Source organism: Psittacula echo (genome assembly GCF_963264785.1).
Source record: "Psittacula echo genome assembly, chromosome: 5".
NCBI lineage: Eukaryota > Metazoa > Chordata > Aves > Psittaciformes > Psittacidae > Psittacula > Psittacula echo.
Window position 1 is genome coordinate 43,908,909 of NC_137739.1, and position 27,171 is coordinate 43,936,079.

General features: G+C 36.7%; 1 protein-coding gene across 1 annotated transcript in view; it reads right to left on the reverse strand.

The window, feature by feature from the left end:
• Nucleotides 1-697: 697 nt before the first annotated feature.
• Nucleotides 698-27,171, reverse strand: part of SPRED1 (sprouty related EVH1 domain containing 1) — a gene marked incomplete at its 3' end in the record, with an annotated part of 60,302 nt that continues 33,828 nt past the window's right edge. The window contains exons 2-6 of the mRNA XM_080618479.1: nt 25,394-25,568; nt 15,703-15,871; nt 14,387-14,436; nt 5,776-5,934; nt 698-1,357 (exon numbers count right to left, since the gene is read on the reverse strand). Of these exons, the coding sequence (XP_080474605.1) occupies nt 698-1,357; nt 5,776-5,934; nt 14,387-14,436; nt 15,703-15,871; nt 25,394-25,568 (1,213 nt within the window). The remainder of the gene's footprint in view (nt 1,358-5,775; nt 5,935-14,386; nt 14,437-15,702; nt 15,872-25,393; nt 25,569-27,171) is intronic.

Sequence of the window (27,171 nt, forward strand, 5' to 3'; positions counted from 1 at the left end):
ACTGAAAATATCAATTTGTCCATCTGGAATAAAAATGCGACTAAATTAACTAATTAAATATTTAAAATACTACCATGGAATGTGACAGTAGATATGGTCCATACCTACTACATCAGAAGGAAGGGAAGTTTAACATGTAATAATTCGTACCTTACACATTTAGTTAAATATAAACATTTGTTATTTATACATAAAGTTGCTTCCAAAAAACTATTAATAAGTGATTTAGTTGCACTTAAAATCAGTTTCATTTCTCATTTGCCGAGTATTAACTTTTCTTAAGCTTAAATCAACTGTCACTAGTGCACTTTTAGTTAAAATTTCCCCTCAGGTAAGTTTTAATCCTTTTAAAAGAGCCCCCTTACCTAAACCATGAATGTACAAAGTGGCAAAAGTTAATCCCTTTTAGTATAATCATAGTTTATATACTCATTTTATAGCCAATAATAAGAATAGGCTTTCCTTTGCAAAATCTCCTTCACAACTTGCAACAAATGCCACGCACTCAAAGGAAATAGCTAGGCGTGGCTAGCACTCGTAAAATGCCAAGGTCTGACAAGTCTTGTTGCTTCCTCCACATCAAGCATCTCTTACATGAAAGAAGATTCCCTTCAGCTTGCCAAAAAGCTTCCACAAATCCAAGTTAGATGCTTCCTGGAAACAAAGATTTTTCAGCTCTGTTTGGCACAAGACTGATTCATCCTGCAGCTTTATGCTTTCCTCCACAGCACCCACACACCTCACCGCAGTGATGGCATGCTCTCAAGGGGAGGTAGCAGCACATACATGGAGCAATGAACGAGAGTGCCACCAGTGCTAACCAGCGTAAGCAGAACTTGTCATCACTAGTGTCACATGAGCAAGGATCAGAAAAATCTCCTTCAGAGTCCGACATGCAGTGATAAAGCATGCTCTCTGCGCAAAGCATGCAACTAACTTGGTAGATACATCTTTTAATAGGATCTGGCGCATCTTGACATTTTCCTCTGCCATTATCTTCATGATTAAACCTCTCCTGGCAGTATATGCAGCGGGAACGCTCACCATCCTCTTTTCTTCTTTTTGAGTTTTTAAATTTTGATGAGGAAGGCTGAGTTTTAAATACCACAGAACTCTTCGAGTCTTTCAGGGAATTCAACTTAGTTCCATCCCCACATGGGTATAAATAGTCAGATTTTTTACTGTCTGATTTAGAAAACGGTATATTTGAGTCTGCGTCATCCCTCTCCAGGTCGTTCTTCCACATGTCAGGATGCCTGTAGTCTGCATAACGACGTATCAAAATGTCACGAGGGTTTATCCTAACAATTTCATCTTCATCCTGAAAACTAACATGTCTGATTGACTTCAGTGGCACCTGAAATGGCAAAGCAAGATAAGTTCACTATAGTGAATCCCAAATTTATGTCCACCTACAATGTAAAACTTTGGTTAGAAAATGAAAAAACAGGATTTTTTTTCCTTGCTGCTTGAAGACAGAAATTTCAGCCTATTTTCTTACCAGTACAATTTAAAGACTTCGCCACAATAATCATCCTTTTGCATGATATCAGGACCATGAGCTTTAATATTCTTTCCTGACTTTTTAGTATTTCATAAATGCTTTGGATATTTTGGTATCCCCATAAAACTTCATACTGTTCTTTGAAATATGCTCAGAATTCAGATTTTAACATTTTACAGTGGCAACTGATTCCACAGATCAATTACACCTCACATGAAATTGCTGATTTCACATCACTGATTATCCACTACTTTAGGATTTCAAATTCCCCAATACATTCAGTGAGTTACTTGTGTTATCTAGAAGAAGCTTTCCTTTATTCCTGCTCTAAGTTTTCAAACTTCCTCCACTTTTGCAATAGGAATATTGAATATTGGTTACTTATTTTCAAAACTGTATTCCAGATAAGGATTTACCATAAGATGAATAATATTCAGTGGCATGATCAATCAAAACTAACAGCTTAAAAATGCACCTCCCCTTAGCTTATATACAGTAGTTAAATTGATTAGCTTAGGTCACTGGCATGCAAACACCCAAGTACTTTTAAAATTCGCAACTTAGAAACTGACCATAATTCAAGTCCTTTTATCTCAAAAGGCAAGTAAAAGGGAATGTGCTAAACACATAGAAAAACAGCACAGAGATAAGACACGAGTTCTTGTTTATTCCACCTTACAATCAAAGGGCATGAAAAAGTTGTTGAAGGTGTCAAATTTGAATCATCTAAACTGAAATGCTGCAGACCTTAGATATTAAGACAGTGAACTGCCACTAAATGTTAGTGAAATCACATTACATGTGACTTCCAAGAAAAGGTAAAAATAATGACAGGATAAACATTTAGGAGGTGCATAGAAGGAGCTCACAAAAATAGCAGATAGTGAGCAAAACAGCAGTCTCAGTATGCCCCTGTGTTCCTGCCTCATAGACAGGCAGATATTTTCCTACACTGTGGCGCTATTATGATCAGATCCAGAATACAAGCAAGCTTCAAGTCAAATTCCACCTTTTTCTCCTGTCAAGTGCACAGCCAGCCATCTCACAGTAAAAACTGAAAAACACCCACTCCTTAACCCATTAGCCTTACAAAGTCTTCCAGAGTCATGAATTATTTGAGAAGGCATCTTTGGCAACAGTATTGTTCCTTTAAGAATATTTACCTTATTAGTACTGATTAAATTAATGAGAATTAATATGTCACTATTCCATTGTCTAAGACAAGAGTAGAACTGCATGTTCCTAAACTGTGGTGTGTAGCAACAAACTACTGAAGATGGTATTTTAAGATAACACTCTACTGTTTCACTTTGCACATGTCTATGCTCCTACTACACTGAAGTCTGCAGGCCCCTAGTTTTGGGGTAGGAGGCAGAGGAGGAAAGAGGGAAGACAGCTGGGAAAGAGGAAGGAATAGCTTCTTAAAATTTATGTCAGCTTCTGATTACATAAGAATACCTGTAGCCTGCTCTAACCATCACTTCCCTGCTTAATAATGCTCATGCGGTAAGTACAGAACTGTAATTAGAGCTGCTTTGCCCTGGTAGTTTCAACTGGAGTATGCTAACATGAATAATACTTTTTTTTCTTGGCTCCAAGCCATGTGAGCTGGACTTCCACAGGGTCTCAAGAGTACAGGATGAAGAAAGGTTATATCCTATTCAGCTAACATCAGTGCTTTTCCATACCTTCACAGGCTCCCATGGAAGCAGTTAGGACTTCCCTCAGCTTATAAAAGCAGAGTGCTTCTCACTTCTGTTTTCAAACAAGAGAAAGAACCTATCGTTTTACCATCAATAACTAGCTATGGCTACCTGGCTTTTCTGAACAGTTAACAGCATAAATTTAAGGGAAAAAGCATAAAAAATGGCATTACAATTCTGTATGTTCCAGGCACAAAGGATCCTACTCAACTGTACATACAGAATACTAGGCATGCATTTAAGACAGTAGATAAAATCCATTGTTTAGAAGTAAAAAAAGAACAAAACCCAAACCTCAAAACAAAAAAACCCACCTCAACCTCCCATTCCCCAGACAGCTAATAGCCATTAAAGATCACTGCAAATACTAACAACTGTAAAACCTGACCTCTCACCAGTCTTTGAACGTTTCTTATTTGTTTGAACAGAACACACCACATACATAGAACTCATTTCTTTTTCTCAAGCCCCCAGCCAATCAGGAAGGGAGGAAGAATATGACAGCAAATTGAAATCCCATAGAGAATCTTATTATGAACATGATTAACCAACTGGAAATTAGGCAGAAAATTTTTGCTGACATAACTGAACTCACTTGTATTACAACTTACTTGAACAGGTGCACCTTTAAGTAAGACATAGACAATTGCTTGGTACTGTAGCCTTCACTGCCTCCCCTCAAACAGATATACCTGAATTTGCCCAGCTTGCAACTCCACAACATGAGGGCACCAGAAACTAAATATATCATCGCAAAGTACTACGTATAAGTCAAAGGGACATCAATGTATCAGAAGCTGAAGAGTGGAGGGACTTCAGTATTTTTTAGTAACAGCCAAAGGATTACATGTAAAGATCTGAACTGTCATTAATGACTTCTTCAGTCTGGGATTTTCAACTTACTAGCACAGTCAATCTTATTTATACAAATTGAAAGAAACCTTGCCTCAAACAAATTTGCCTCAAGATCTGCTGTGCCACATGGCCACATGCATGGCGTTCAGCACAGACAGTGCAGTGTGTGCACATACTGAATGTGAGATTTTGCTGACTTGCCTATGTTCTGTGTGCACCACAGAACCATGCAGAAAGCATGGGGTGTCAGACGCAGTTGGTGCTATAGTATAAGAAAAATAATTTAAAGAACATCTACTTAAATTTCCATGGCATCTCCCGTAACTTCAGTTGACAAGAAATGAACTGTCATTTCAAAGAAATTCCTATTTAATTTTTATCAGACACTACCCAGTACACCATCGCTTAAATTATCATTTTCTCAGTAGCCAGTTCTATATGTGCTCTTAAAACATACAAGCATTTTAAGACCACCACACTTTCATTTAGGATGAAGACTAACACACATACATCACTGGTTACTGCAGCTGTTAAGTGTTAGCTGCAGTAACCTGACCACCCATCTATTCTACTGATATTTGAAGGTAAACGGGAAGAGAAAAATATGTATCTGTTGACGCACAGAACAAACAAAAAAATGAGGTGACTCATACAAAGAGATAATTGGAGTAGTTCAACGATTAAAGATAGGAGAGTTCATAATTTCAAGTTCCTTAGTTATTTCTTGCTTTTTTTGCCCAATAAAGCAGTTAGAAAACAGCTGATACAAGACTTTCATACAGTCCTTTCTTTCTTTGCAATAATGACCAAGGGTATTAAAAAGCTGTATTTCAAGTCACAATTTTCTGTACAAGTGTTCACAACTACTTGAACTTGTGCTCTGCTTTGACTTCTGTTAAACCTATTCTAAAAAGCTCCCCATGTGTGTGCTTCTGGGCGCAAGACCCTGAAAGTAATTATTATCCAGCTCACTATTAGGTCTACTTTTACAGCCTTTAAAAACTGTCAGTTATTTGAGGCTTAGAAAAAAGCAAAATCTATATTGTTGAAGGAAAAGTTGTAACATTGCCTTTCTAATCTTTTAAAAACATTTAAAGAATGTCTGTACATCAGCCTTCCTCATGTTAGTGGGTTGTTTTCTGTTTTAAGAATCTGTTTACCAATAACTTAGTGCTTTTCACGCATAACAGATAACCCGTTTTCCTTTCTGTACCAAAATCGAATATTTTAGTTCAAATGGGCAGTTAGAAAGTATAAAATGTTTCAATAAAAATATTTAGCAAAAGCACCCCACAGTGTAATGCATCCAAGGTATCTTTTAAAGATACCTTTCAATATTTCTAAAAAAAAAAAAAAAATTGTATACATGCAACCAAGATCGAGCTCATGCCCAACCAACATTTTCTGAAAAATTTCAACAGCTTTTCAAGGCTGCAGATACTGAGTCTGTAATACAGAAATATGACTTCAGAGAAAGTGAAAGATTTATTCATGTTGTCTGCTGCGCTACAAGCTCAGGTAAATACCTTCGCAAAGTCTTACCTCTGCCATAACAACACTAGTATTTCAGCTGCAAAGCTTATATTGATCATTTCAAGAAGTTGAGAGTATAATACTATGTACAGGGACTTAGAATAAAAGCGCAGAAACTACACACTCTGGTGTTAACGCAACAAGCAAAGTAAGAACTGCTTCTTTTATCAGTAGTCTTACCTGGTTAGGTTGGCTAGGAAAACAGGCTTTCCTGGTGTTGAAATCCTCAAATGCTGAAGGCCTTATATTTCCACTACTGTAAGGTTCACTGGTTACTACAGTTTCGTGTTGGAAAAGGTGGTCTTTCATTAAGGAGCCTGATGTATTTTCTTGAGTAGTCTAGAATACATAAGAACACCCTTGAAATGATTTTGCATTTTCACAAAAAACACACAAACCCCACAACATTCATGCATGAATGCATTAATACTCTACATAAAGTGCTAGAGGCATCTATAAAATATTTTTAAATACACATTTTTAAAGTACTTATAAGTAAGCAAGTATTTTCTTTACTATGAGTCAGCCTTGGAAAATAGGAGTTCCTTTTCTGCAGAGCATACACAACTCAGGCATTAAAGATCCATGCCTTTAACTCAGTTATCAAATAAGACTAAAGAAGTTCTTTAAGGAAGGAGAGATAAGCCCAGTCTCTGTGATTATCCTTTCTCTCACTATCGATGAAGATGCCCATATTTACATACATACACCTGGAGGAAAAAATGTGAGGCAAAAGCTAGTCAGACCTTTTAATAAACTAAAACTAAGATCAGCTGAAAAGGAAGAAAGTCAGTTTCAACATAAAGTGGTTCTATAAAAGTATCTAATTACAGCAAGTATGTATTAAACAACTAATGACTGTCTTTTTGAAATTAAGGTTCTACCAGGCAATCTGATACAAAAATGAGATCATGTGGCAACATATAATGAGATACCAGCAGGATGTGTGCCATTGAGAATAAGGAAGAGGAAGAATGTTTGGGTAGAATATTGGCTTGTGACATGATCCGATTTCTGAAAAGAACAGAAAAAACAAACAGTTCTCATTTTTTAAGCTTAACTGGCTGGGATATACTCAGGATACAGTAAATATATCGATAAAAGTTCCACTGAGCTGTCAAAAAATGTACTGTTCAGTGTTTTGTTTACATTGAGAGATGCTGTAAAGTTAACTGGCTACTATCATCTGACATCACTGAGAAAATTCTGGCATCATACAACTTCCAGCAACAAGAATGTTACATTTCAGCTTTCATGTAAGGATTTATATATATGTATTAAGGAAACATTAAGAGGAAACAATAAAAACCCTCCAGAAAACTACTGAGGCAGAGGCAAACCTGAAGGTTTGGCAGGTTAAGTACTAACAAGTACACTTATTATCAGTTAAGTACACTGAATCATTAGTTTTCATTTATCAAAATACTTAAGGAACTTACTCTGGTATTCCATTAGCACCTCACATACGTAAAAGACTAATGTATCAAATTCTAGACACCTAGACAAAGTGCAAGTAGCTGTTCTGTAGCTGATCTTTGAGAAAGAAAATCATCACATCATTAAGAATTTATATATTGCTCAGAAGCACTCTGAGAGGAAAAACATTAGGATTAGTAATTAATAATCAGCTTTAATTAATATTAGAAAGCAGACACCCCATGAAAGACAAGGCCTCAGTCAGGTTAAAATTCCACTGAAAAATTTTGAAGACGGGCAAAACGCCAGGAAGAAGTACTTTTTGCAGATCCTTGAGCATGACACTACCACTAAGCAATCAGCCCTGTTGTTGTCAGGATTAAACTTTCTGGTCAAACTGCTGGAAAAGGAGTACAAAAGAAACATTGAAATGACTGGCAAGAGTTTATGATTTTATGGATGTATACGTATTTTAAGAGTAAAACCATCAAATATTAGTGCAGTATCAAACATCTTCCTAGCAGGAAGTACTCCTGTAGGTATATTGCCCAATGATATAAAAAGCTTCCAAAACACTGGTTTAAACCACAGGACAACTGCATTCAGAATGAAGAAGAAATGCCTACAACTATTTTGGGTTTGAGCAATGTTATATATGCTTACACCAAGCAGAAACTATTTAAACTAGGAACACACTTAACAGCTAGAAACCATTTTACAGAAACCACAGTGATAAGCACCTACCTAACCCCCTTACCTCCCCCCAGCTATTATCAATTTGAGTGGTCTAGGGAGAAGGATAAGATCTGCAAAAATTACTCCTCCTTCTTTCCCAGGGGAAAAAAAACCCACATACTCTCTTACAAGCCAGTTTTATCCCTGGGTGAGATTTGCAACAGCCTGCATTATTTCCTGTTCCTGCAAGTGATTCACACCTTTTTTTTCTTCAGAAATAAACTACCTACACTACAGAGCAAAAAGGACACATGCACATACTCACAGACACACATGCACACACTCCCCTTGGCAGTTCAGGAGGGCTTCATCTACTAAAGGATACGGGCACTGATCACTTATTACAGTGCTAACTAGCAGTGCCAGACACTGATGTATAAAATACAAACCTTAATCCTAAAGCAACACTTTGTGCCCTATACACAGCAATTATGGAGGAATGCTTTTATAAAATTCAAACACAGACACCACAATTCAAGCTAATTGACTTCAAGGACAAATTTGGGGGTAGAAGGAGACAGAGAAAGGCATCTGACCTTTGTAAGGCAGGAACTCATGAGACAGTTGTTCAGAAAGCACAACACTCAGCCTACCAATCTGCACACTATGGGTAAGCAGACACAGCCTAACTTCTGGTATTTATGAAAAAATCAAAAGCGCTCAGGTCATTTATGGTCTTATTCAGCCTATAAATACTCTGCAGAACCTCAGAAATGCCAGATCAATTTCCTGAACTCTGTATTTTTAATTAAACTGGTAGTTTAGATATAGCCAAACCATGTTTATTAGTATCAAAAAGGCTTTCTTTGCATGACACTTCCTGCTTTAATTAGATGTTCTATGACAAAGTCATAAACACCTGAAAACCCACATTTATAATGGAAACCTGTAGGAAGAGGCCCTTGAAACAAAAATTCTATTGCATCAGAAATGCATTAAAGTAAAAACCAAACATGTAAAGTTTTCCCAAGAACTAAGCTTGGTATATTAAGTATACAGAACATTACACACAAACACAAATGCACACATTCCCCTTTTCTCCTGTCCAAAGCAATTACATCGCCCACATTCAATATCCTTTAACCACAGCCTGCAATGTACAGTACTGGCATAGGTTATTCAGTATCATCTGTAGAGTAACCTACGCCAGTTTTTAATGCACAACGGAAATCTGGTTTGCTCCCAGCTGCTGGTATAATAATTACTGTCCTATGGTTGCTAAGAGATACCCTGAATTTTTTTCCAAGACTACTAAAACATTTCTGTGCGCACAGGCAGAAGGATGCTGGGTAAAGCAATAAAATGACTCCAGCTGTAGCTCTCCAGCAGAATTCAAAGCCAGATGACAGCTGTAGAGAAAATGAAAACCAGACTGAGCTTCTCTTCTTCTTCAAATTTTCTCTTCTTCCTTCTCCCAGTTTGCCAAAGTCTGGGAGAGAATTCAAGATTGTTCTGCAAACATTGTTAAAAATGTTCTGCTCTAAGTAAGTTTAATGATTACACAGAAGGATGGATAAGAGACCACATTTCCGTTGCTTCCCAGCTCTTGTATTTACTTCCCATGAGGCCTGAAAATCTGCTGTTTAATGCTAACTAACACAAGAAGCATTTAAATGTTTTTTCTTTTTTTTTTTATTGTGAATAAATGATAAAGATTTCAAAAACATTTGAATAACTCCTGCTTTAGCCATTTCTAAGAGTGATGGAGCAACTATTTTCATATTTGGCAAAAAACCTATTATAATCAGGTATATAGTTCTGACAAGGACTGAAATATTACTTAAATTACTCTGAATGTTTTGTACAGTTTCAAGTAAAAAAATAAGGCATTTGAGACACCTTTTTCTTTCAAGTCTTTTCTACCTAAATTATATATTCAGCATACTAGAGGTTTTCAGGGATTCCAAGGAAGGAACCAGTAAACTAAAGTGTAACTCTGAGGAAGCTAGAGAGAGATGGAGATGTAAACAGGCTGTCAGTGATACTGGGGCGGGAGGGGAGAAGACTTCTTAGTTTTGAATACTACTATACAAAAAAGCTTAATAAACCCAAATAATTTTGGCACTGTGTATTAGATTTATTTTAAATTGATGATATAAACTAGTATTACTTCCAGTTCTAGGAACTACACTTAGCCAATTTATTCAGTGCACTAAATATTGATAATCTTTAGTTATTTATCATGTATTTTCTTCTCCATAAAAGCAACACAGTGTTAAAAGTAAACGATTACGTATTTTCTTCCAAGTCATAGCAGCAAGTCATTATTGTAAAATAAAACTTCTGCAAACCTTTTGTTAAAGACAAAATAAACTGAATGGCCACTAAATACTGCATTTACGAAGAGGTCACTAAATAGAGTATTTACAAAGAGGCATGTGAACCATTTATGTTCTCTATGCTTGCACCAGAACTGCTTAAGACAATGTAAGTTGCAGGCCTTTCCCCCTTCATATTGACAAAAAGCCCAATGCACCAATATCTGAAGGAACAAGCCAAACTTTCTTTTTCTGCTTGTACCTTATCAGCCTGAAGTTTTCTTCTGCCAGTAGTAAGAAACTGAAGAGCATAAGCGCTTCATTTCTTATTACTTCAAAACTGTTAAAATGTATTGCTAGCCTATAAATAACACCAGTATGGCTGAATCAACAAAACTTTAAAGAAATTGACTCAAGTGCTCCATTTTTCAGTTCTCAAAAGCAAGAATTACGCATTTCAGTATCCAAAACCACACAAAAATACTTCTAGATGTGCAAGCTCTAGATTTCATTTAATTAGATATACTTTTAAGAAAATTAAGTTTGATTTTTACTTTTTTTTCTTTTTCCCCTCAGTTAAGCTAGATGGGATTTAGAGCAAGAAGTTTATATTTGGTAGAGGAAAAGAATCTGAGCCAATCCTTGAACAAACAAGCAAACTGACTTAAGCTGCTTGTCTGCTGCATTCAAAATGCCTGGTTTTATATCAAAAAATCCAAACCTCCTACAAAAACAAATTCCCAGTGTGTACTTCCATATAAGTATATACATTCCCAGGATCCATTTACAAACATTGCAGGAAGTCAGCTAACTCTGCATTAGCTCATTTGTGTATTTCTATTTGAAATTCATCTAGTAAGACTAAGGTTTATTTAATGATTTAAACAATTTGCATATAATATGTTCATTAAATAACTAATAGCAATTATAACAATTTTAGCAACCTTTACAAGCAAGTCTGAACACCCTTAAGTGATAGAATTTTTTAATACTAAGATTTTAATATTATTTGCAAACAGAAGAGCATCTAAAGAAGCTATGTCTTCTTCACATTATAAGCTTGATCTTCTGTACGAATGCTTTCTCTGTGAGGTTTTATTTTAAAAATGTAATAAAAAACCCAAACAAATCTAGTTACCCAAGATACAAGACAGTGAGCAAAATGCTAGACTAGAAAGCACAAGAGCTCAATTTTTGAATTTGCATTTAAGAGTTGCACATACAAGTTTTGGACAAGCCTTATTTCTGCCTGCTACATCCACAAAATGTGGTAATATTTATTACTAGTAGGCATTGAGGTTTTACAGCAGTGCCACTGACTAGATCAGAAGGCTGTGTGTTTTGATCTTATTTGTATAACTTTACTTGCCTTCTATAGCACCAACTATAACCAGCCAGTAAAATAAATTTATGAAGCATGTTTTGCTTTCACTAATCGTCTTCATTCTTAAAAACACAGTTAATGAAATTTATGTATCAACTACATGCTAGATTCATACTTGCATACACATATTCAAATATGCACTAAATACAGGATTCCAGCTGTGTAAGATGACAGCATGGGCAAAACACCTTTACAGCAGATGACGTAACTGACAGAGACCTATTAATATTTTCAAATGTACGCTGATGACATCCTGGGGACTTTATTTACTATACTAACAAAGAAAAACATGAAACCAAAGAACACACGATAGTTACTACAGAGTATAGACAAAAATATAAGTGCATTAAAAACATGCTATAAAAAGTAAGTGTGAATTAAACCTTTTCTCTTTCTGATATTCTGCTATCTTAGAAGCAACTTACAACTATTTAGTATTTTTAATTAACTGGAGGAGCTCCACTGCTTGATCTGTTGTATTTCATTCCTTAGAGGTTACAAATTACAATTCTGGAAGAATGTTCTGATGAAATGACAAATATCCCACTGCCCTCAGATCCAAATCTCAACCTGCTCTTTAACATTCTATTCACACTCTAAAATGCCCTTGCATAGATATACTCTCAAACTTACTCAAAAATACTATTAGAGATTTGGGAAAACAGTTTTACAGAACAGGGAAAAAAAAAAAAAAAAACAGGAAAAAAATTCTTAGCTCTTTTAAACTATAGTGGAATGGGAAGAAGGGAGGACAAGTCAACATGACTCTTCAAGTATATAATACATTATCTTTAAACAAAACGGTCTTATTAGTCCTTCAACTTAAAAACTCCTGCGGTATCAAGTGCTGCTTACAACAATATCAGTCTTGGAAGGGGAACTAAATAAATCATTTGGAGGACAATGTACACTATTTGGTATTTCCAAGATATTCTTGATGACTAGACCTGTGCCTGTAACTAAAATGCTGTAGCCTTTCTACACTGACATTCACAATCCTGCAATTACAGCTTTGTTATTGATACATGCACCTCATTTAGATGAAACATAGCTAAACCAACTGGGTTCAGCCTTCCCTGCATTTCTGCCCCCACTTTCCCTTCTGGTATTGTTGCAGATAGGCAATTCTAGTATCATTTATTTTACTTTGGTATGCAGCAATACAGTAAGAAAGACTGGCTAGCTTTTTTTGCCCCTAGAAAACAGATAATTCTTGCTATCTATCCACAGCATGAATCTACAATAGGTAGCATGTGTTGGGTGGTGAAGAAATGGAATGTAACTGATAATTCTACCAGCAGTTTATACCAAACAGATTATTGGTACCTGTAAGTTATATATAGAGAAAGCTTTTTTTTAAGAATGTACATATTATTTTAAATATATATAAAGTAAACCTACATCATCTACTTATGTATCTAAATATATCTATATTTACATCTAAATGAACACACTTCTCTCCAGTTTCCCAACAAGAAACTTCGTAAATATAAAGAATCACAGACATTTTCTTCAATTTTGGCATCCTTACATAGAAATGTAACAACTAGGCAGCATAATCAAGTGGTAATTAGTCTCCTCTAATCTCATTAGGCCTGTAGAAATTGCTCAATTATTAATCCTTGCAACAAAGCGTGTTTAAACAAGTCTTTTAAAAGCTGATTAAGAATTGCATTAACTTTGGCACACATTTCCTCCACCCTGTCAAAATCTCACTCCTATTTTATATCCAAAATATCTAATATTTATAGCAATTTTACTTTATAAAGTGCCTTAAAATAAAGCACTGCAAATAAAGAACAACAGGTGGTTACACAGCCAACACTTACACAGATACATCTCTCCTACCATAAAATGGAAAGAAATCAGGAGAGTCTTCTGCATTGCCACTGCATTGCAGTATCCTTTCTAAATACTTGACTCTCAATCTCCTACTATAATTTGATTCTTACCCATTTTTCAAAGTAGGCTGTTAATTTTCATGGGTTTGTGTTGCAAAGGTTCTATACTGCATCTATCAACAATGATAAAGAATTTAATTTTGCATAAATGACAAAACTCTTTCCCTCAAGAAACTAATTAGGAATACTATCAGTTTTCTGAATAGTCACTAAGACGCCTGAGTCAACTTGTTTCTAAATCAGTTCCATATTAAATTTCTGCACTTTGAAAATTGAATATATGTGTGAATAAAGCCAAGACTTTCCCTGAAAATGTGAATAGGAAAGAAGAGATGATATGCACACATAGACACAAGTACATTTTTACTCAGTTATATTATATCTATTTAATGTACATATGTATCCATAATATCCGTTTATACCTGCTTTTTAAGTACATGGATTCTTGGACATTACCAGGTAGTGCTACACAAGTGTTACAGTACTTGTATTTGTGTAAAGCATTACATATCTGAAGCATGGCAGAAGATAAGTTTTTACATTTTATGCCATTATGACCTATATTGAATGGTGCAAATAAAGATCAAGAAAAATGTGAAACTCAGCAAATGACTGCTTTCTCTTCAGTGTGTTTTTAAAAATTAGCTGAACTTCCACCCTTGTTTGGACTAGATTCTTTAAACTGTTAACTCAGCATCTTTTCAACTCTAACTATATAATGTCAGAAGTGTCTATCACTGTAGAGTGAGATCTGGGAAAAAAATAGGATGTGCATGTAAAAGAAGAAAACTCCTGATCCTTTTATTCTTATTTTCCCAGAATAATACTTCATCTTCCCATGAATTAGAAGAGGACACCTAACCTCTTGAGAGGTTGTAAAAGCAGACATTGTAAATGTAAAAATAAAACTCAGGATGGTTAATCATCCTATTGACCGGCTACTTGTCAATACACAATATTGTAAGCCTTCTACATAATTGTTCTGGAACTTATTTCATTAAATTGAATTTTGGCACTCCTCTTATTTTGCTTATTCTAATGAAAATAATTGTTGAATTAATTAAAAAAACTTCACATTTAAAAATTTAAATGCTCACCTGAAAGCAGTCTTCTGCCACTTCAACATCATTTTGGGAGGGTGGATAACCTACAGAAAAAGTAAAAAGACAAGGTTATTTTCTTTTCATTTACAGTTTAGTGCTTCCAGTAGTCCACAGGATCCTTCAATATTTGGCTATGGTAATACAAATATGCTGGCTTTTTTAACCAGTAGATCACTGTATTTCAAGTTTCTTTTAATAAGTACCATTCATTTACACATTCTGGATTTTGTACACTGAGTACTCCTAGCCACACTCCTCTGCCTTGTTGACACCCTTCTCATAAAAGCATTTTCAAAGCGTCATCAGAACTCAGAAGCAAGGGAATATATTCTTGCTAATATAACATTTTGAAAATTAGAGGCAGATACTTTTGGTTGGTATGAATGCACACTGTGGTATATTTTGATATAAATCAGCAGAAATTGGAACTGTGAGACCCTAAGTGAAGAAAGGATTCATATGTTCTCCAATTATTTCTCTTGCAGGGACATGGATGATATCGGCACATTTCAGAAGAAGTCATTCTAGTATGTCAAAAAGGATTTCTCTTCAGAAATGTTTCTCCCTTTGCTAGTATGATAACACACATTAAATACCTAAGTTTACAGTACATCAATAGCTCAGAATATTTTGTTTAAATTTCTCTCTTTGAGTTACTTTTCACAAGCCTGAAAGAGATGTTCTTTCTGTTCTATAAACAGCTGTTCTCTTCCATCCTTGCCTCTCCCCATGCAGGAGCGTATTTATCATATTTTCAGTTCAAAATCTAAGCTTGATGATGTTCTTCAGTTTGCTCACTAGTTTTCAGTTAGACATATTACTATTAAATTCTTCTGCTGTCCCATCTAAACCTCTTCTCAGAACTACTCTGTCAGCTGTTAGTAAATAAATAAAACTATTAAATGAAAGCACATGCAGATAAAAAGAGAACTCAAGGGGTCTCAACAGTTTATCCTCTAAGAACACAGAGGCTGTTACAAGCTTCTAGGAAGATCGAAGTAAGTAAGACAAGTAACACTCTAGCTTCCCCCATTTCTTCATCTCTAAAAAAATAGAGGCAATGCTTTATTATGGAGGGATATTTTGAGAAATTACCTTATTAGTGTCTGTGAAACAGTTTAAGACACTTAGATCAATGGCACTTTAGAAATGCAGGAAGTACTATTAAAAACCTGTTAGAATCTCAATATGCTATAGATCAATTCACATCCTTAAATACTGCCAGCATTACTGTTAAGCAAAGTGCTTTAACTTATTTACTAAACAGTCACGATACTCCCCCCCCCACCCCCTTCATCTGAAATATGTACCTTGAGAAATATCCTCTACCGCTCTTCGAATACCTCTATCAAATGCTCTTGCATCAGCAGGACTCTGAAATGTGAGGCCAAACTTTTTGTCATCAATCTTCCAGTGGTAAAAAGTAGGGGTAACTTTGTTGTAAACAAGGTCCTTCTTTAATGTGCATTCCAAGATCACCTTCCAGAAAGGAGACAGAAGGAAAAGATATCACTGACCAATGTATCAAATTTGAGAACAAAATTCAGTCTTTGTGAGTTACTAGAAAACATACATTATGAGAGTGGGAAATGGCCTCTGTTCAAATTTCTTCCTGTTACAAGGATGTAATTTTAACCTTGTTTCCATTATGTTCAAATCATCTACTAACAGTTGCTCATAGGTGGTATGGGTTAAGGACACTATTTGTATACAGAGTAAATCTTCCCAGCCTCAAAAGTGTATGATCCCTACAGCAAGCACTTCTGTCACAGTACAGACTTGCTAGATATTCAGCAAATGAAATAGGCCACACTTCAAAAAAAACATTACTGTGCTGATATCAAGTATTACTCTATCACTGGTAATCTCATTTGTATACTTATTCTATCAAACTTTTAAGCACTAGACTAACTTTATGCTGCTTTCAGCCCACATCAGTTGTCTCCCAGAAAGGCTATGAGACAGGAGAATAGTTTTAAAATCTGAAATTAATCAGAACTAAAATCTTTTTGAACGTATTACTGCCTGTACCTAGACACAAATGTATTTATGGCTCGTGCTCAACTATAATGAAAACAGTAATTAGGAATAATAGAATTAATTGGCAACAAAAACATATACATGCACATTCAGTTACGAAGCAAAGTTGCAGCCTTCACATCATTCCCCCACTCTAAATTGCCTGTTTTTAGAAATATCTGCATAATTCATTTATCTGCAAAAATTATGTTACGCTACATTGTTACACTGAATGTTTCTTGATTAAAAACAATCCAAGGTGAACGAGAAATTACAGAAGGACATGCACTGATCTTTTCCTGTTGCACTAGGTACAATAAAAGGCACAGCAAGACAACCTGTACTGCTGTATTACTACTAGATTCTAAAACCCTTACTGAGAGATGATTGAGTATAATATCATTTTAAAATTAATGTATTTCCAGAATTAAAATTTTAATTGTTATGAATGCAGCATTGAGAGAAAATTACAAAATTTCTTACAGCATGTGGAAAAAATTAGGTTAATTATAACAGATAACCTCCAAATTTAAAAAGAAATATCTGAACTTAGATTATTCTTGCAAATCCCTCTGTGTTCTTTCTCTCCTTTCCTTATCTATTATATAGGAAAACTGTTGTGGGTTTTTTTTCCTCTTACTCTTCATTACCCTACACCCCATCACTAATCATCTTGAGTTTTACTGCCTTTTAGCTCTGTCACTAGAAGGATGACATTATTTCTGCACATATGAACTCTTCCAGTTTATATGCCCAGAAATAATTTTTGTTACTCCACTCTGATTCCCTAAATGGTCAACAAAACATAGGTACAACTGTCTACAAGGAAGCACAGGAAAGAATCTAATTATTTGCTGCAGGTGTGCAGGAAAAGGTGCGGAAGGATTAAAAAAAAAAAAAAAAAAAGAAGTATATTGTATAGTTCTGCAGTTCTAAGGTGTGTTAAATGATCATTCTTTGTCCCTTTTGATGCTTTTAAACTTGTTTGCTCCTAAAATGAGGAGTTAAAATTTGAAGATTTCTCAAATCACTGCATTTTCTAGGTCTGTGAGTACTTTTGGGGGAACTCTACTATATTTAACACTAGCTTTTTCACACTATATTTTGTGTGCAATTTCACCCAAAACATCAACAAGAAGTACTGCATTTTACAGCGTCTTAGTGAATACTTGTTCCCAAAGGAGTTAATCCAGACTATTTCATACTTAAAATTCATACCTGAATGACAAGCATTTTTAAAAGATAATGTACCACTGGAGATAAACTACTGGACTTATACTTTACTGAGTCAAAGCTATAATTTTCAAAGAAATCCAAACCAAAGCAGAAAACCCCCAAACCAACCCCCTAACGCAAAAACCACTTCTACCATCTGAACCCTCAAACACCCCCCTAACCTCCCAACCTCACAATATTTCATAAAACAAATGAAATCAATTATTAACAAAACAATCATTCAATCATTAACAAAATAAGCAAACATCTTATCAAACACCAGAATTGTTTTCAGCTTGATCTGAGGAAACAGCAAGTGTAACAGGACAATACTGTCTTTTCAGATCTAAAGCTGTATGAAAATAGACCAGTTAACACAGGAGGTAAGTGGTTAAGGGCACCGAAAGGGGAAAAATTAGTTGCATCAAAATTGTTTGTGTTACGAAATATAAGAATCCATACAGGTGAGACTTTATGCCTGCCCAACCTGAGAGAAAATTCAGAAGACGTAGGTCAGAATTAGCAGTAGGACACAAATCTATAAAATCCCTGCCTGCCATAGCTTTTGTTGCACACAGAAATATTAAAAACCTAAACCAAACAAAAAAAAAAAAATACCAACCATCTCTTAAAACATTTCCCCATCACCAGAACACTTTTACACTTCACAACGTATTTTTTTCCCCTGTTAAATATAATGTCATCAAAGGCTTCTACACGCTGAAGCATGTAAACTACCAGTAGAACTGGGGAGGAAGTGTCCTAATACATCTATCTCCAAAGCCTGGAACTGGAAACCAAGCCTTTAGCAATACAAATATTTTTTTTTTTTGTGTCTTCAGAACATCCGAAACTCCAAATATTTTTACAGTACTTCGCTATGGTCTGAACTCTGTGCATCATATGTGAAGATGGTATAATACTCTCCCACACAACTATCAAAAAACTGCCTTCTGAAACATTTTTTAGGTAGACCTTCCCTAAAATCTCCAGTGATAAGCACAACAAAAACCTGCAGCATTGTAAGTGACTACAGCTTCGAATCATAGAATAGTTAGGGTTGGAAAGGCCCTCAAGATCATCTAGTTCCAAACCCCCTGCCATGGGCAGGGACACCTCACACTAAACCGTGTCACCCAAGGCTCTGTTCAACCTGGCCTTGAACACCACCAGAGATGGAGCATTCACAACTTCCCTGGACAAGCCATTCCAGTGCCTCACCACCCTCACAGTGAAGAACTTCCTCCTTATCGTAGAATCATAGAATAGTTAGGGCTAGAAAGGACCTTAAGATCATCTAGTTCCAACCCCCTGCCATGGGCAGGGACACCTCCCACTAAACCATGCCACCCAAGGCTTTGTCCAACCTGGCCTTGAACGCCGCCAGGGATGGAGCATGCACAACTTACCTGGGCAACCCATTCCAGTTCCTCACCACCCTCACAGTAAATAACATCCTCCTTATATCCAACCTAAACTTCCCCTGTTTCAGTTTTAACCCATTACCCCTTGTCCTATCACTACAGTCCCTGATGAAGAGCCCCTCCAGCATCCTTCTAGACCCCCTTCAGATACTGGAAGGCTGCTATGAGGTCTCCATGCAGCCTTCTCTTCTCCAGGCTCAACAGCCCCAACTTTCTCAGCCTGTCTTCATACGGGAGGTGCTCCAGTCCCCTGATGATCCTTGTGGCCCTCCTCCGGACTTGTTCCAACAGTTCCATGTCCTTTTTATGTTGAGGACACAAGAACTGCACACAATACTCCAAGTGAGGTCTCACGAGAGCAGAGTAGAGGGGCAGGATCACCTCCTTCGACCTGCTGGTCACGCTCCTCTTGATGCAGCCCAGGATACGGCTGGCTTTCTGGGCTGTGAGCACACACTGAAGCCGGCTCATGTTCATTTTCTCATCAACCGACACTCCCAAGTCCTTCTCCGCAGGGCTGCTCTGAATCTCTTCTCTGCCCAACCTGTAGCTGTGCCTGGGATTGCTCCGACCCAGGTGTAGGACCTTGCACTGGGCATGGTTAAACTTCATAAAGTTGGCATCAGCCCACCTCACAAGTGTGTCGAGGTCCCTCTGGATGGCATTCCTTCCCTCCAGCTATCAACCGAACCACACAGCTTGGTGTCATCGGCAAACTTGCTGAGGGCGCACTCAATCCCACTGTCCATGTCACCGACAAAGATGTTGAACAAGACCAGTCCCAACACCCATCCCTGAGGGACACTACTCGTTACCGGTCTCCATCAGGACATTGAGCCATTGACCACAACTCTTTGCGTGCGGCCATCCAGCCAGTTCTTTATCCACCGAGTGGTCCACCTATCAAATCGATGTCTCTCCAATTTAGAGACAAGGATGTCACACGGGACAGTGTTGAATGCTTTGCACAAGTCTAGGCAGACGACATCAACTGCTGTATCCCTGTCCCTTAGTTCTGTAGCCCCATCACAGAAGGCTACCAAATTGGTCAGGCAGGATTTCCCCTTAGTGAAGCCATGCTGGCTGTCACCAAGCACCTTGTTGTTTTTCATGTGCCTTAGCATGCCTTCCAGGAGAATCTGCTCCAAGATTTTGCCAGGCACAGAGGTGAGACTGACTGCTCTAACGAAACTGTTTTTTTTTTTAATAAACATGGGTTACTGTTCTGAAGGTTTTCTTTATTTAGAAGCTCAATATAAGACTTCAACACCAATATGAAGCACCCACCATAGCACCGAAGGGGAAATGTTGTAGAGTTATCAGACTCAAACCCGAAGAGCTTGAGATCCACATGATCAATATCTAAATTCTCAGAGCATAAACAGGGCTATGTCTACTTATTACTATTCAATGAGAAAAAAAACAAAACCAATCCTTTAATATCTGTATGTCATTAAGTGCAGCACTAGCAAGTTCATAGCTAACCACAGAAATACTTGCTTGATCCATGTTTCTTTTCTCACTTCTACAAGCTGCATTCTTTAAAGATATTAGAAACTATTTCTCTTGTGTAGACAAGATGAATCTCTAAAATGAGAAATTTTAAACCTCAACATTTCAACCCCAAAGACTTTTTAACAAAAATGAGCATATAAGATATTAGCATCATTATCTAGGGCTTATTTCAGAAGCAAATATGCATTTGAGATAAAATTCCATTTTGACAACAGACCCCATAATCAAACATTTCTAGATACTGGATACTATTTTACCAGTTTCTAGCCGTACTTTCAACAGCTTAAATACAGTATTACATGTAGGTAGTTCCTCAATTTTTCATTCCCAGCCCGAATCTACAAACATATAAGCACACAGGTTTGGTGAAACTTCTGAATGCCTTTGCTACCGAACAGTATCAAAGGCTTTTCTCTAGTCTTGGGACCAAGCAGCATGACCCCAGTATATTCATGCTATAGACCATGTGGCCCCAGTGACATGATTATCATCTTGTGTTTGCTTTTTTTTCCTAATTCAAAACGAAAGATAATGTAACGGCTGTACTACCACTTATGAGAATCAATCTTTTCTCAATCTTTAAAGCCAATTAAAAAAGTAAATGATTAAGTTTCTGAACAGCAGATTTTTTAAACAGAGCTGTATTTATATTCAGTTTCAGCTTTGTATCTTCCCCTTTACAAAAGTACCTCTTCTTCACAAGAAAGGTTTTAAACTTTGTCGCTCCCAACTCATGACCCAAAAGATACCAGTCACTTTTTGTTTTCTTTCAGTAAACTTGCATGGCAAAGGACTGGAGAATAAAAATTAAAAAAATCAAGCAGAAAAGTCTGTTAGACTTTTAATTTAAGAAATGAAGACCTTTACATAAAGATTAGACTTTTCATTCCAGAATGTAAAATTCACCAAACCCTGAAAAACTGTGAGGCTGAGCCTAATGTATTTTTAACACTAATACTATTAAGATAGAAGAGAGCTACTGTAAACACAGTAAAAGAGAGCAGCAGACCTGACCAGGTTAGGAGGGAGTGCAATTGTTCCAAGCAGACTGGCTGGAGCCAGATCTAGGAAGGTGAGTATAATAAAGGAAGAAACATGTAATTATGTCAGTCTTCAAGAAATACCCTTACATTCCAAGTCAGATCTAAACAACCTGAGCAAGCTACAGGGGAGCATTCCCTTTCCTAAATTAATTCAGCAGTGCCACCACTTCGATTTTTTTTTTTTCCTCAGATAACCAGGATGCTTTTTGTGAACCCCATGACACGTCTTAAATAGCTCAGTACTGCACAAAAACATTGAAACTTCTACATGTAGACTGAAAGTGGCTCATAAAACAGCTGACAGCAATTTAACTCTTGGGTATATAAAGAAACAAGAAACTCTCACCCTCCTCCACATCCACTCCCACAAGGAACTTCAATATTTTGATGGTCAGTCCCAAAGTATTTAATTTATAGAGCACAGTTACCGACTGAGAGCTAGTGTCTTTAATTAATTATTATTAAATGCCTACATAACCTATAAAATATATGGAGAGATCCAGCACATTGGAATGGAATTGCAATGTAGTGTCAGAAGCAGTACTTGGAAAAGCAGCAACTAAAGCTAGTTTACAAGCAACAGTAAGAGAAGAGATAAAAGATATCTAATTCTTTTTTATTATAACCATTAAAGAGGCACCTGGAAGATACCACCGTCAATACCTCACCTATGGATTTCAAGTTGCTTTGGAGTAAATTCTACCTTTCTACTGATACATAGGCTGACCACTAATACTGGCATTATGATTCCCATATATCTTAGGTAGAAGTAATTATTTGAATACCATTTGCTCTCTAACCTGAGGTATTTCAAACCCCATGCTTCCCTGTGTCCCAGAAAAATGCTCCAAATTTCACGCTATAGGCTTTCTAGAATAAGGCAATTTCTGCACCTTTTCTGGAAGCTGAGCCAGTTCAGAAAAGAAAGGCTTATGGGCCGGAGGAAATAAAAATATAATCTAGTTATAAAGGTATTTTAACAATGTATACTGGGGGAGGGAGAGGTCTGTAGAGTGAGGGAAGATTCATTTTTAAAGATTACTTTCTTTTTTAATCCACAGGAGTATTTTCAGAAATGGCTGTGTGTACTTTGCAAAAAAAGTGAGTGGCTTGGAAATCGTGGTCCAGCTGACTGAGCTGTAATGACTTCTGGATACTACAACAGCTTAAGCATCCCTGAAGACACGTGTTCAAAGTCTGAATAATGGAAATGTTCAAAATGATTTATGGCTCAGGAGCTTTTTTAAAACAATACTGCCACTTTCTCTTTGCAAGTGCAATGGCAGAGCAACCAAGTAAACCAAGTACAACTAACCTCAAAGATTATTCAGATATACAGATTTACACACTAAGGCCATTCTAAAATGAGATTAGAGTGATGCTGGAGCAGGGAAACAGCCAATTCAGTATAACTCTTGTTCAAAATCAGATGATCAAAATACCTAGTCCCTACTCAACAGCGAACCTGATGAACCCATAACAACTTCAACTTTTACTTTATTTTTACAGAAAAAAAAAGAAGAAAGTATTTTGCGTCACTGAAGTAATCTTCAACAGTCCTTTTCAGGGTCACCTCTTTGAGAACACAGCCTTCTTCACCCTTTCTGTTGAAAGTGTTAATTGCATTTCAACTTCTTGGTGTTATTTTTCTTGGTCTTTTCTTTGTGTTATGAAATATAATAGTCACCTGTCAATTCTATTTTGACTAAAAACACAGTTGTTTGGCTTCATTAAAGAAAAGGTCTATATATGTGCTTGAACAGTGAATCCAAAGGAATGTCTTAAGAAAAAACGTAAAAGCATTAATTATATTGAAAATCGAAACAGTGACTGCATCAACAACCAAGATAATTTCTCTTCCAGCCCATTATGGTCCTTCTGAAAAGGTGTTACCACCCAGCAAGGTCCTCACATACCTTGGTGTAGGATCTTGTTTCTTTTGTGCCAACAGGGGTATTGTAGCATACTGTGCAACTGTTGTTAATTCGTAACACACTAGTTGTTGCTTATAAATGCATTTATTTGAAGTCCGAGGAAATACACATATATAGCTTCATTTTACTCCATTACCAAGCATCACTTGCTCTACAGTATTCTTCCCTTTAGCCTTAATCTGAATTTGTTAGTTCCCTGAACTTTATTCAATATACACTGGATAGGTGTTCTTCTTAGCTGCATTTATCCTGTTTTTGAGGAACTGACTTCCAATAGCAACTTCCTAAAACTGCTGCAAGATCAAAATCTGCACTGACAGACTAGTTAGTCACATTTGTGGGCAACAGAGGAGAGGACAGATGGACACAAGATGGGGAACACACAAAAAACCAAACCAAGCGAAAAGAAAACAATAAAAAAGAAAAACCAAACACCCAAACCAACTGTTCAGGACAATGTTTGGAAAGCATTCATAATAACCTGAGCTCAGTTTTGGACAGGAAGAGGAGCAGAGACATTTAAAGCCTACTACCAGCAGTGGAAACAAAAACAAGGCTTGCTAAGGGAAGCAGGAGAGTGAATGCAAACAGATCAGGATGCCGATGGCTACGACATTTTCATACGCATGAGCGAGAAACACTAAATCAGTTTTCAGTTCTGAGCATTTTATTACCCTCAGATTCTGAAGGCAAACTGTACATGTCAAAAGCACTAAGAATTAAGAGAAAACTGTCAAGTATCTCTAAATGCAATTAAGCTCCTCAAAACCAGCCTCAATAAGGCTTAAAAAAAGTTCTAAAGGGAACTACTGCAAAGTGAGGAAGGAACTGCAGGTGCACATAGTTGTGCAGGAACACAGGGTACTCTGCTAACAGCACTACGCCTCCCTGAAACAACTGAGTCAGCAGAATTTCTATTTATATGCTCTCTTCCTACAACAGCCACAGTAAGGCAGAAAACTCAGCAGTCCTGCCTCAAGAAAGAAATGGTTGAGAAAGAATCATCAGTACAGTATATAAGAAGCAGTTCTACCTTTAAGCTTATACAGGAGTCATAGCTTATTGGCAGAAAAGAGTAAGTTCTTGATAGAAATCATTAAGATGGAGGTTTTGTGCTTTCCTCACTTCTCTTTGTTTCCATGGTAAGACACCCCCCCATCAGAAACTTATTTAGGACATGAGTAGCCAAGCAACCCTTACATCTTCCATAGGTCTGCATGTAGAAATGGCTGAGATCCTTTCCTTTTGTGAGGCTATTTAAGGCAAGTTTCTGGTATTTTATTTAATGTAGCTGATAAACGAGTACTGTCTACTGTTCATCAAACCAGATCAATTCTTGGGCCTGTCAGCTTCATGCTTTCATCCAATACAAAAGCTGTTTTCATGTACAATGGCTATGTTTTGCCATAGCCAAATTCCACAACTGAATCATTACTGAGGAATTCCTCCAGATTTGTGTTTTTAACAAGTTCTAATTTTCCAACACTCCTGCTATACACAGCATCACTGGCATATAAACAGGTTAGTAAGTAGTTTTAACTTTAACCCTCTATTAGAAAAAACACCTGAATAGCAAACTCTTTCCCCAAATGGGTGGAAATCTGTAATGAACAAAAAGTATCTTCTAAAGTTTCTAAAAGACCAACGTGCTTAATTCTAGAAATGCATGGTATTACACCTAAAACAAATGATTGGCTCTTTAGGTATATAATCATTGATATGGATAAAAGCCAAGCAACAGCATTAGGCTGAGACTATAAATTTACTTTCTAGCCTACAAGCAACAATAAACATTTACTCTTAGGTCCTATGTGGTTTTAATAGGAACATTAAACAGATGTAAATTGTTACCGTTTTATCCCTGAGTCGTTCTCCATGGATAAGAAAATCAGCACAGCTATTCTCTTCCTGGGGAATGACTTTGAAGACTGTGACACAGCTTAGTCCACCCCCTCCAAGTGGCAACCATCCACCACTTGAGTCATCCCGGGTCATCACCACAGCTCGCACTCGTGCATAACTATTACTGGAAGAGATGCAAAAGAAGAAATTAGTTTTTCATAAACAAACCCCAGCTAAATGTAGTTAAATAAAAAACCAAAACAATAACAATAAAAAATTATAAACCCACAACCAAGATCACGATAACAGTGTGGAGGTTCAATCCTTCCGTAACAGTCACCTAGAAGAAACCAGTCTAAGACAACCCTCTAAAAAAATGTTCTTCTGTATTTTTATGCCTCCATTAGGACTTCTTGGAGCTTACATGCAATTTGTTTTAAAAAAAACTTAACCAGACAATGTAGTTCCCCAGAGTCAAAACTGATATTCGTCTAAAAAACTTCACAGTCAGTGATCTAGCTAGAGGGTCAGGGGTGGGAAGAGAGTAAGAATCAACTCCTGATTTATTTTAGACTAATCATGAAGCCAGTCAGCCACCATGAAATTGCACAGAAAAGAGAACAAGAAAGCAGAAAGAGGTCAGGCCTTCTGCCACTGAAATCTAAACAAGAACAGGCTTCTAGCCAGAAACCCTGCTTCCCTTCGTTCCTCTGTCCCTCTTCCTCACACACATAACTCGTCCTTTGCAAGGGGAGGTCAGGACACACACACTGTGGGGTCTGACAACAAAACCAGTTATGGCTACTTAAAACTTACTATTTGTAGTATCTACTAGCTGGTTCTCTCCTGTATTTGCAGTGTGTGGAAAGTTATTTGTATTTTACAACTGAACATTTTTTTCCATGACTTAACGTTTTTATAAAATAAACAAAATGGTTGTTACTTCATTAATTAAAAGCCAAATTCCTTTTCCAGAGTCTTGGAAAAAGGTTTTGGTGACATTCTCTCTCAGGTTTTATTTTATTTCTTTTAAAATAATGACACATTTTAGCTTTGGTTATGAATTTGCTGCTACACCAGCTGGAAAGCCCCATGGCTTACCAAGGATGTTACAAGATCCTGCTTTCAACGTATGGTTTACTGCATGAATGCAACAGTCCATGAATGAAGATTCCAACACTTTAAAAGAAATGAGCTTCACAGTATCTTTTGCAACATACTGCTGATTGAGGGCTTAAGTATTTATGCCAGTTAGCACTAGTAATATCAAATTTAAGGACCAAACAGGAAACATTAGAAAAGTAAAAAGTTGTTCCTTCTGTACAAAATTATTTGTGATATAACCATTCATCAAATTGTTGTATTTTAAAGTGATCACTTCTTGCCTTTTTTTTTTTTATTTTCCAAGATGTCCCAAAATAACTGAAGGTAGGCTTCTTTGCGTACTTAATATATTATGTTCTCACACACATGATTCACACATATGATTCACGTATAGATATATATATAAGAGAATTTTGCTGCAAGCATCTACAGCTTAAATGCATAACGGCTTGCAAAACGGGAAATAAAACAAGACTATCTAATTTTAGTTTATAGGCAAGTGAATTTGTTTATAGAGACTTTGTTTGCTCCCTCCAAGCAAAAAATCAGCCTCCTCCTCCCCCTAAACCTCATAGTTAAAATGACAGTTCAGTCAATGTTTCTCACCATTTCTGTACCAACATCTTTTAATAACTTCTCCCACACAGCAGATAAATATAATCAAGAAAATTCCAATCCTTCAT